This window comes from Desmodus rotundus, chromosome 1 (assembly GCF_022682495.2).
Source record: "Desmodus rotundus isolate HL8 chromosome 1, HLdesRot8A.1, whole genome shotgun sequence".
NCBI lineage: Eukaryota > Metazoa > Chordata > Mammalia > Chiroptera > Phyllostomidae > Desmodus > Desmodus rotundus.
The window spans coordinates 10,483,222-10,494,691 of NC_071387.1; the positions used below are offsets into that span (position 1 = coordinate 10,483,222).

At 50.3% G+C, this 11,470-nt stretch overlaps 1 protein-coding gene across 2 annotated transcripts; it reads right to left on the bottom strand.

Moving 5' to 3' along the window:
- Positions 1-3,632: 3,632 nt before the first annotated feature.
- Positions 3,633-11,441, bottom strand: MORN5 (MORN repeat containing 5). 2 transcript variants are annotated; one of them, XM_024562590.3, is made up of 3 exons: positions 11,287-11,441; positions 8,767-8,914; positions 3,633-3,764 (listed from the first exon to the last, which is right to left on the bottom strand). In XM_024562590.3, the coding sequence occupies exons 1-3, from the start codon at positions 11,394-11,396 to the stop codon at positions 3,669-3,671; spliced, it is 354 nt and encodes a 117-aa protein (XP_024418358.3). In that variant the 5' UTR covers positions 11,397-11,441; the 3' UTR covers positions 3,633-3,668. The 2 variants fall into 2 exon arrangements, 1 of the variants encoding a protein (XP_024418358.3); XR_011651055.1 differs by lacking the exon at positions 3,633-3,764 and adding an exon at positions 8,503-8,637.
- Between the last annotated feature and the right edge of the window lie 29 nt (positions 11,442-11,470).

An 11,470-nucleotide genomic window follows, 5' to 3' on the forward strand; every position in this document is an offset into this window, starting at 1 on the left:
GGGCCGACTTTGTACGATTTGTTGAAGAGTACGAGAGACTTGCGGGCAGGCCAGCTGCCCACCTGCCTGCTTTCATGATTAGCTCTGAGCCACAGGTGGGACCTGTGTAAGGTTCCGGGGACGCAGAGATGAGTCATAGTCATGTGGTCCCTGTGCTCCAGAAGCCCCTACCCTAGTTGGGGAGATAGGCAAACACAGCTACTTCTACTGTCACAGGCCAAGTGCTGGGAGCAAGGCTTGTGGGAGAAGAGAAGAAACAGAGAAGAAACACCTAACCCAGACAGAGCAGTGGAGGGGGTGAGGGAGGGAGGCAGAGACAGGGTGGTTAGGGAAGGCTGCCTAGAACAATGGTCTACCAACAGCTGGTCCTGACCCTTAAGTGGGCTGTGAAATCAATTTCGTACATAGCAACCAACATTTTAAAAAGGTACATCACACATAGAAAGAATACATACATATGTGTGCATGTGCTTTAGCATGTGCTGGGTCATGAAATAAATCGTTCCTTACTGCCAGCCAGGGTCCAAAGGTTTGAGAGCCACACTCCCAGAGAATTCTTGCCTGCCTGGACCCCCAAAGCCTGGCACACCATAGGCACTCACAGACTTTTTGATGAGTGGAAGGAAGGATTTAAATTCTCTCAGCCATCCAGCAAGTAGGTATCATCCTCCCCAGGTGAGAAACGCATTCTCAAAAACCCAGGTCTAGCAAACCCAGATTGGCCAAGCATGCTTGCAGTTGGCAGCTTAGCAGTCCAGGGCTTCCCAGTAAGGCAGAAAGCAAGCTCCTCTGCCTGGGGAAAGAAGCCGGAGTGACATGGGGGTGGAGCTGAGTCAGTTCAGACACTCCACAGGCGACCCTTCTTCGTGCCTCAGCCCGTGACCTCCTATAAAATGAGCGTCCCAGGCTCTGACCCACCCAGGTGGCATGTGCTTCATAATAGCAGTGGCTCAGGCCACTGTGTTTACTCTGAGATGGCCTTAGTCACCCACCTCAGGCCAACATGGCCCGCACCCCTATGCCTTCAGGATGCCAACAGGAAGCACTGTTTATGGGGACAGACCGGAATGCGGGGGAGAAGGGGCCTTGGGGAAAACAGAAGATGGACAGAAGCCAGAATCAGTCCATGGCAGGGCGACTCAAGGGTAATGATTAGGTAGCCACTAACAGAGACTCCCTTTTAGTGGTTTTTCAGGACACTCTGAACTTGATCTGTCCTATAGTATCAGAACCAAAATACCCCTTGGCTGCCTTTCTCCTCCATCACAGACTCTTGAGGTTGGAAGGACCCTAGAAATTATCCAGCCCAATGCCCTCATTTTAGAGATGAAGAGAAAGAGGCCCAGAGAGGGAAGGCACTGACCCAGGGTCAGCCAGCAGGCAGCCTGAGAGTGGGGGCCAGGACCTCACACCCAGGTCTCTGTGCTACCACCATGGGCCTGGGGTCCTTCAGATGTCCCTCTCTTGACATCTTGCCAGAAGGATCTCCTATCTAACTTTAACCCTCTTTGGTCCCTTCTCTATAATTAACCAGAGAAATCTTTCTAAGGGACAAATCAGTTACTACTCTACCTGCCTGAAACCTTCCCTCGTTCTCCACTGCCCTCAAATGAAAAGACACCCACAATCTTTCCTACTGCCCTCACCTTTCCCACGTCTCAGGCTTCCTCCCTTGCTCTTCCTCCCCTGACATTGTTATGTTGCCTTCGGGACTACCTGTAGCCCCCAGATGTGCAGGGTTCTCCCGCATCTCTAATCCTTTCACATGCTGTCCCTCTGCCTTTAACACTCTTCCCAACCCTGCTGCACTTGTCTGCCCTTATTTAGGCTGCACATTAGATCGTGCCTTTTCCAGGAACCGCCCTAGCCTGCTGGCCTCCAGCGTCAGGTATCCCTGCTAGGTTCTCCTGCAGCAACTTGGTGTGGTTATGACCCATTTTACCCTCAGTTTCTCCAGCTCCAAGACAGAAGATGCTATGATGCTGCTGTCACCTTCACATCTAATACAAAGCCAGACCCACAGCAACTAGTCACTACGTATTTGTTGACCAGACAACCATCAGTGTCCATCCTTCTCCAAACTTCCGAAGAATGGCCTTCCCCTCCCGTGATGTGTTTTAAAAAGACTTAATTTTTTTAGAGTAGTTTTAGGTTCACAACAAAATTGAGATGAAGATGTGGAGACTTCCCATATCCCTCCTGCCTCACACATGCATAGTCCCCTCCCCCATGATCCTCGTCCCCCACCAGAGTGGTACATTCGTTACACTTGATGAGCCTGCGCGGACAGATCATAATCACGCAAAATCCGTGGTTTATATGGAGCTCATTCTCAGTGTTGTACATTCTATGGGTTTGGATAAACATATGATGTGTATCCATCATTATAGTATACGGAGTATTTCACTGCCCTAAGAATCCCTGTGCCCCAACTATTCATCCCCATGATGCATTTTTAAGCACAGCTTTTGCCCACAGGAGTCTAGGAACACAATTTCTGATTCCTCAGTCACACCATGCTTTTGTGCCTCTGTGCGTTTGCACATGCCGTTCCCTCTGCCTGAGATGCCCTTCTAGGAATGCCAGGAATGCCACTCCTGTTTATGAAATTCCCTCACTTGTGGAACCATTTTTTTCTGACTGATACCCTTCCTCTCGTCCAGGTGATTAGTTCTCCTGCATAATCCTCCTTCATCCTTTAGGGCTTCCCCCAGCCAGGGCCCACATCACATTATATTGTAACTGCATGTTTTTGTGTCTCTTTCCCCTACTAGACTGTGAATCTCCTCGGGACCAGGATGTCACGTGAGGCAAGCCTGGAAAAGCTGACCATGAGTCAGTGGCATTGTACCACAACCGAAGAATGGTTACGCTACCACAGAATTCCCAAAATAGGTTCCATGGAACCCTGGTTCCATAAAAATACTCCAAACTAATTTATACAGTAGGGAAACTTACTGTGTAAAGTGCTCTCATCAGCCAGGACAGGCCTTCTGGTCTACCTGGCAGTCTCTTTCTCATTGTACAGCAGAGTTTCTGGATCTGGATCTTTAGAGGGGCCATCAACCTCTTAAGATTACGTGTGTGTGTGTGTGTGTGTGTACACACATATGCTTGTGTTAGGGCACTAGTGGGCATTTTTCTAGAAAGAGCTCCATTGTTTTTGTCATTCCTAAAGGGACTGAGACTCTAGATAAGAGAAAGGGTAGGAATCACTGTGTTAAAGGAAAATGTTCATGTTCTTATTTGTAAATTAGCTTCCTGCTAGTCTGGTCACTCACTGTCAGTCAGTCCTGCTCAGTCTGATCAGCTTGTGTTCACTCGCCAAACTGAGGTTCTGGAACCTCCCCCTACTGAAGGGCCACCAACCTTCTTGGAGATGAAGGTTGGTATGACTCACACCTAGGCTGTTACCTGTGTGGTCTCTTCTGGCTAAAAAACCTCTCCACATGCCTTTGGTCAGCTATCAGTTACCCTTCGGGTCTCACCTACCTGTCATGTCCTTCTTAAAACCCTTTCTGAATTTCCGATTCTGGATTAGGTACCCCTTCTTTGTGCACAGGTTCGTGCACAAACCTGTGTGTGGTGAGAGAGGAGAAAACACGTGCCACCGAGTGTCAGAACAGACATACCTGCGTTTCTCAGAAAGTGGTTCCTGTAGTCCTTGACTACCCTCGTGGTCGGGTTGTAGAAGCCATCTCCACAGTCATAACAGCCTGCAGGGATTTTTCTAGGCGGGTCCATATTGGTGAGTTGAGAGATACCTTGAAAGGATACAATGCATAATTAACTCAACGCCAAGGTCAAACTGAGACCCGGCCCCTGCCCAAGCCCAGTTTGGTCCAGTTGCTCATGGGCGTATTGGCTCTGCTGTTGGAGTAATGCTCCCTTTTGAGCGTCGAAGCAAAGGCAGCAGCAGCAGTGCCCCAGAGCAGTGTCCTGGAAGTGGCTCAGTCACTCAGTGGGGATCTTGGGCACTGGACCCCACTGTCTTTCTTTGACCCCATCCTCCATTTCTAGGGACACCATGACAAGGTCACATTTCTGGAGTCAGAGAGACCCTGTGGGTGCCTCAGAGTTGTCCGTATGGATAGAAGGCACGTAAGGAGAGGGTTAGCATTCAAGGTGCAGGCAGAGGCCAGAGTGGGTGCTCACGCCTCACTTGGAAACCTGTGGAGCGGGGCATGAACAAGGAAGAGCAGTAGGAAAGAAAGGGGCAGGTGGACAGGGATCAGGTAATGGAGAACCTTGACTCTCACCAAATTACCACCATAGCTGTCATTTATTAAGTACTTATTAGGGGTCAGGTATTTTGCTAAGCACTTGACTCCTACTATTTCCCTTCACACTCACAGCAGCCCTGGGGCCCCATTTTATAGATAACAAAACTGAGGCTCAGAGAGGTCAAGTAACTTGCCCAAGGTTATTCAGCTAGGAAGCAGCTAGATGCCCAGTTTTGTAACCTGTATGTCACATTGCTGCTGTCAGGGGAGGAGAGGGCCTGGGCACCCCAGCTCCCTCCCAGGACTGGGGACACTGGACCCAGCACGAGAGAAAGAGGACTCGGAGCGCCGTTTAGGTCACGCCCCTCTGTGTGTGGTATATCTCGGAATGCTGAGGCCTGAGCAAAGGGTACAGGGCTGGGATCAGTAACTTCCTGGCTTTCCTGTAATCTGTGGCTCCTCCATTCCCTGTCCTCAGGCCTGGCGCCGTGCTGGCAGCTCAGGGTCCTGCACGCCACAGGTGCTCCTGTGTTGCTGAACGATGATGCCTAGGTATACCCCTGGCTAACAATCACTGGGCGCACACTCCACGCCCAGCGCTGGCTAGCCATTCTCTCCCTGAAGCCTCATGCTCACGGCCACCTCAGAGGGATAAAGGGCGGCCTTAACCCTCCCCCAGCCCTAGTAATGCCTGCCCTGGGGCCGAGAGCTGGCTGTTGGAGAGCTCTACAGAGTGCTGAGTGACCTGGGAAGGAAGTGGGCACTTAGGGTCGAGCTGCTCTGCTGGGAGTCACAGGAGGGAAAGGGGTGGGTGTGGGGAAGGTCACCACACTGCCTTCAAATCTGGCAGAGGCCCAGCTCTGTCCAAACCAGCCTCTGCGTAAGAGTCAGGGGCCTGCAGTCAGGGGCTCCTGGCCTCTAGGGCTCCGTCTGTCCAGGGGAAGAGCCCACGACAAAGTCCAGGCCCTGCCATAAGTAACCCAAGGAGGAGCCCCTCCCCAGTTTCTTAAGTGGCATCTAGACTGGCAGCTTTTTGAAGTCAAAGGCTGTGTCCTGTCAGCATGTGGTCCCCCGGGGCCCAGCCTGAGTCTGACCCGGAGTAGGTGCTCGGGAAATGTTAAGGTCACTGTCACAGCTCCCCAAAGTGCACCCCATCCCCCATACTGTGATGTCAATAGTATCATCCCTGTTTGGTAACGTCTTTATTGAGCACCTACTATGTGCCAGGCAATGTCCTAGGCCCTGGGACACAGCGGTGAATGAGACTGAGCCCCTGCCCTCACAGTCACTCGGGAAGAGAGATGCCGAGCGCTGGTGATGGAGCTTTGGAGGAACACCACGCTGCTCCGTGGCTCGCCCCAGGCGGGCCTGGCCTTGGGAATCCAGGGAAGGGGTCCGAGAGAAAGGGACAGTAAGCTGAGACCTGGAGGGGGGAAGCAGTTACCTGGGTGAAGCGAGAGGGCTAGAGCACTCCCGGCAGAGGGATGGTAGGATGGAGTAGACAGAAAGCGAGCATGGGTGAGAAGGGCAGAGTGCAGGATGAGGCTGGAGACCTCAGCAGGAGCCAGAATATGCAGGTCATTTTAAGAGTTGGGAACCTTAACTTCAGGGTAGTGAGGAGGCACCTCAGGGGGTGTGTGTGTATGTGTGTGTGTGTGTGTGTGTGTGTGTGTGTGAAGGGTGGGGGGTTGGCAATCAGATTCACATTTTTCAAAGATGAAAGTGACTCCAGAGTGATAACGGCCCAGAGTGGGTCAAGCGTGGATCTCAGGAGACCAGGTAAAGAAGGTCTGGAACAGGGCAGGGGCAGAGAGGAAGACAGAAACTCGGCTTGGCACAGGCAGGTGCTCAGTAAATACTGGTCTAATGAACAGGTGAGTGGCACGCACTTAAGAGGCAGACTCCATAGGACCCGTGATTGTACAGAGGGGAGGAGAAGGCAAGGTTAGGCTGACCTAGGGAATGGGAGTGAGCACCTCTGGGGGAGCCATCTCTGGTGGGAAAGTAATTAGTTCAGCGCAGACAAGTCGAGGGATGAGAAGATACAGGTGCTGGGGAAGCTGGATGCAGGAATCTGAAAATCGGCGGTTTGATTTCAGTTTGGAAGCAGATGGTAACTGAAGGCCTAGGCGTGAATCAACTTCTTTAGGGAGAGTGCACAGAATAATGGAAGAGGGCCTAGCCAGAGAGCCCTGGGGTCCCCACAATTAATAACTGGGGGATGAAGAGCCGGCAAAGAGGACTGGGGATAGGAAGACAATGGGAGACTGAGGTGTCAGGAAGATGGAGAGAAGGCTCCCCTGGTCAACTAACTGATCCAAGGTCACACAGCAGGGTTTGAGCTCAGGTCAGCCCGCCTCCAGCCCTGCGTGATTCCTGGAGACTTTCACCCTCGTGGAGGTGGGCTTGCCCGGGCTCCCCCAGCTCTTAGCAGGGAAGGCTGGACTCAAACCCAGACCTCCAGCTCCACACTCTGTCAGCTACACCCGTGATCTCAGAAAGTTAGGGTTCATTTTTACACTTTGCAAAGTCATGTTCCCACCCGTCATTTGGGGGTTATTGTCTGCCCATTCTGGCTCTGAAATCCGTCTCTTTTGTGTTCTGTGGCCCCTGCTCGATTCTGCCTCTCCTTTGGGTTACTTCAACATGCCCCGGCCCACTTCAGTCAAACTGACTTTCGTCTCCCTCTCAGTTCAGGGGTGAAGGCACCTGGGTACCTGTGGGCTTCAGGCCATGGCAGATCTCTGTGTAAAACCTCCGATCGTAGCTGTCGCAGTAGTGCCAGTTCTTTGCATCATACTGAAGCCCGTCCGAGAAGGTGTACGTGCCCTGGAAAACAGGCAGCAAGCACACAGTGGGGCTGAGGAAGCCCTTCTTTAACCACGAAGGACAGACGTCAAGGGAAGAGGTGGCTTTCTCACTGCCACAGAAAAGAAGTGGCACCAATCACAGTTACAGTGGCTGTGGTGGTGGAGGTCCAGTGCTGAGCTCAGTGCCTGGCACTCAACAGATGACAAAAGGTGACCTCGGGCAGATGACTTGCCCTCTCTTGCCCTTGGTTTCCTCATTTGTAAAATTAGGATAATAATGCTACATATTAAATAGGGTTGATTCGATGAAATAGTAGATGCAAGGCATGTATCACAGTGCCTGGTGTGTAGTAAGCACTCAATATGTTGTTATTATCATTCTTTTATTGTTATCACAGCCCAGAAGGTCAGAGCCATCAGGTACAGCCCTTTGTCCAGACACGTACATTCTGCTTTTGCTGCCTTAGGGCTAAAGGAAGCCTCAGGATGCAGACATCACATTGGCTTGAGCCTCAGGAAACACGGGTGGAAATTCCAAAACTGTTAACTCACTGTGTGACCTTGGGTAAGTCACATCCCCTTCCTGAGGCTTAGGTTCTTCAAACTGTAAGACAAGGAGTGTTTCTTAATCTTTTCTAGGTCATGAGCCAGCCCCATACACACCCTTAGTGAAACTGATGAAAGTTACAGATTCTTTCCCTAGAGAGAAATGTAGTCCCATATACACAGAAACTTCTGAACAGAAATCAGGAGCTTTCACTGACTGCTTGAATTCTGTCTGTGACCCACAAAGGCCAGGTTAAGAATCCTTGGATTAGATGACTTAGCAGGATAGTAGTAGCGGTGGTGGCAGTAACAGTAAGAACTAAAACACTTATTGAATGCCTACTGTGTGCCAGGGACTGAGCAAAGCACTCGCATATACCACCTCATTTACTCTCACAGCCACCCCGGCGTGCTTGGTACTATTGCGGCAGGCTGAGTAATGGTTCCCAAAGACGCCCGCGGCCAGTCTCTGGAACCTGTGAATATGCTGACTATACACGGCAAAGGGACTTTGTGGGTGGGATCCAGTGAAGGATCTTGGAGTAGTGAGATTATCCTGGGCTATCTGGGGGGCCCAATGTAATCACCAGGGGCCTTGTACAAGGGAGGCAAGAGAGCCAGGTAGAAGACAAGGTGATGACAAGGGCAAGGGAGGGGGGATGTGATGACAGAAGCGGAGGTCAGAGTGATGGGTGGCCATGAGCCGAGGAATGCAGGCAGCTTTTAGAAGCGGGAAAAGGCAAGAAAACGGATCCTCCCACAGAGCCTGCAGAAGGAATGCCGCACCGCTGACCTACTTCAGACTTTGGACACTCCCAGAATTGTAGAGTTTCTGTAAATGTTTCTGTTGTTTTAAGGCACTGGATTTGTAGTAATTTGTGACAGCAGCCATAGGAAACGAATACAACCCTTGTTTCCAATTTATTAGACAAGGAGTGCGAGTCTCAAAGGGGAAATCATGGGCTCAAGGTCACCCAGTTAGTGGTTTCACAGGATTCACACTCATCGCGGCCTCTCCAGGGGCACTTCTGCATCCAGAGGGAGAGGTCCCCAGAGCCCTGGATATTAAGAGGAAGGAAGAAGAAGGCACCAGATAGGGAAGGCAGGGTGTCACATGTGTGTGTATATGGGGGGGGCCCTCCTATTTGAGGCTGTCCCCTCTGCAGCCCCCCTCCCAGGCTGATCACCTTAATAGCCAAACCCTTTTCCCAAATGGCATCGTATCGGCTCCCGCTGGGGAAGTGCAGGGTTCCTTGGCCATGAAACATGCCGTCCTTCATTTCCCCAACATATCTTGTTTCAGTAGGGAGGATGTATTCGGCAGGGCCCTCCATCCTGTAAGATCAAAGGGAAATCACTGAGCCCTGTGTGGCAGCTGGAGGGTCGGAGCTAGCGGCCACAGGAGAGCAAGTGGGAACCTCATCCTCAGGGTCCTTAGATGTTACCATCCCAGCAATATTCTGCTCAAAACCAAATTTTTTTTGTTTCCCTCAAAAGCTCAAATATAAAAGGGGCTGGTGAAGGGGGACAGAGTTTGGTCTGTTCCTCGTCTCTCTCACATAGAGTTTGTCCTGGAAGTTGCACCATCCCCGGAACACCCTTGGTGGGCCCAGAGAGGGGAGGGATGTGCCCAAAGCCCTACAGTAAGCACTGTGAAGAGGCTAGGGCAGGTTTCCTGGCAGCTGGCTCAGTGTCTTTGCTGCTCAGACCAGCCTCACCCTACCCATCATACCACAAGTGGGATATTTGGAAAAGTATGAAACTTGGGTGGGATGCATGAGTTTGAATCTTACTTCATCATTTCCTAGCTGTATCATCTTAAATACTTTCCTAAACCTTTCTGTTTGTCTGTTTTCCTTCCTTTGTTTCTTCCTTTTTCCCAACGAATATCTATAGTGCACCTACTATAGGCCAGGTGTCTTGTGAAGTCAGGTTTGCTGGATACAATGTGGATGCAACAGGGATCAAGGCAGATGTGTCCCTGCCCTTGGGGTGGGGCTCACAGTCCATTGCTGAGCGATTACATAAATAAAGTGTCATGCAGGGGGGAAGACAGGCCCGTATGGAGCAAGGGAAGGGACACTTCAACCAGTTGACCATTTAACCAGTTTCTTCGTGTGTGAAAGCCTGAGATTAATGCCTGATAATGTGTAACAGTTTTCCTAGTAAAGGGCCTGACATATAGCAAGTGCTTATGAAATATGCTTTAATTCATTCCTTCATTCATTTTTCATTCTTCCCTACTAGCTGGAAGTCGCTGCTCCTAACTCTGAACTTCCTGCGGCTTTTGCTTTACCTCTGTTGGATGCATAGCACTTTCTGTCTTGCCTGGTAGTAATTGTGTACCTTAACTCCCCTATTTAATCAAATCATCTGAGAGGAAGGCCTTGGCATCCTCAACTCTTAGAATCATGTTTCTTTTTTAAAAGATGCTCTGGAAACATCTACTGAGTGAAAAATGAAGGAAACACAAAGACCAGTGAGCTGGTGGAGTGGACAGATGCCACCGTGGCAGAGGCCCCAAGCAGGAGAGCACTGTGGTTAAAGCACGGCTTCTGAGCCCTGGCCAGGCAGTTCCGTTGGTTAGAGCATGGTTCCAGTACACCAAGGTTGCCAGTTCAATCCCTGGTCAGGGCACATATAGGAATCAACCAATGAACGCATAAATAAGAGGAACAACAAATCGGTGTTTCTCTTCTTGCCCCCTTGCTCTCTCTCTGAAGTAAATCAAATAAAGCACAACTTCTGAGCTGTCCAGGCCTGGCTGTACCTCTCTGTGCCTGTATGACCTCGGGCAAGCTCCTTCACCTCTCTGAGACAGTCTCTCCTCTGTGAAATGGAGATAATGACACCACCACCCCAGAGTTGTTGGCCTACACTAAGAGCTCAGAACGATTTTTCCTTTATTCTGCTGAGAGACATAGGAGGAGATACAAGACTTCTTTCTTCTCCCTCTTTGTTTGAGTTCACATCATTTTTTTAAGGTTTACATTTCCTTTAATTCTTGCTCTTTCACTTGGCTTATGATCAGAAAACATAAGTTAGTAAATAGGTATCCTTTTCTTTCCTTTTTCTTTCTCTCTCCTTTCTTTTCTCGTTTTTCTTTCTCTCTCTCTTTCTCCCTTCACATCAGTTTAAAGCATAGATTCCATCTAAATTCTTCTCTGAGATTAGAGCCCCCCCCTTTATTACTGCAAATTGGACATCATTGTCCTTCTACAGACATCTCCACCTCACCCAAAATGGAACTCATCCTCTTCTCTTCCAAAGCAGCCCCTCCCCAGGGTTCTCAATTTCTGTAAATAGTATCAGAATCTCCAGGTTCGAAGCCTGGAGCTGGGCACTGGGCTGGGACTGGAAGCAGTCTCTGAGTAGGATCTGGAGCCAATCAGTTGCCAAGTCCTGGCAATGAAGTCCTAAACGTCTACGTTTTTCTCTTTCCTGCTGACCCACTGCCTCGGCGTTGGCCCAAGTATGTATGGAATGAATGTCATCTCAGCTCTGCCGCTTGGCAAGTTATTTCACTTCTCTGGGCGTCATTTTACTGAACTGTAAAATGGGAATAAAAAATCCTACCAGAAATTGTTGTTCTGAAGGTTAAAAGGGAAAAATTTGTGAAAGTGTCTGGTACAAGATCCTTTCAAAGGCAAAAAGACAGCTGTCTTTTCCCACAGATTTTCAAGACAGTGAATCAAATGGGCCCTTACCTCCCATCTACAAATTCCCCAATGTATTCGCTCCCCGTGTACTGCATGGCGCCTGCCTTTAGCTTGCAGCCGTGGGGATTCCGGGGTCTCACGGTTTGCCGTCTCACCATGACAACCAGGAGGGGTGGGCGGAGCCAAGGCGTTCACACAACTTCCTGGCATTACGCACGCTCTGTGGTTCGCA

What these genes read in the sequence shown, in the direction of transcription:
- MORN5 (XM_024562590.3), bottom strand. Translation starts at nt 11,396, where the DNA reads ATGGTGAGACGGCAAACCGTGAGACCCCGGAATCCCCACGGCTGCAAG. An exon ending in GGGGAATTTGTAGATGGGAG is followed by an intron (nt 8,915 to 11,286) that starts GTAAGGGCCCAT and finishes TTGATCTTACAG; the next exon opens with GATGGAGGGCCCTGCCGAAT. An exon ending in AAAAGGGTTTGGCTATTAAG is followed by an intron (nt 3,765 to 8,766) that starts GTGATCAGCCTG and finishes TATCCTTTCAAG; the next exon opens with GTATCTCTCAACTCACCAAT.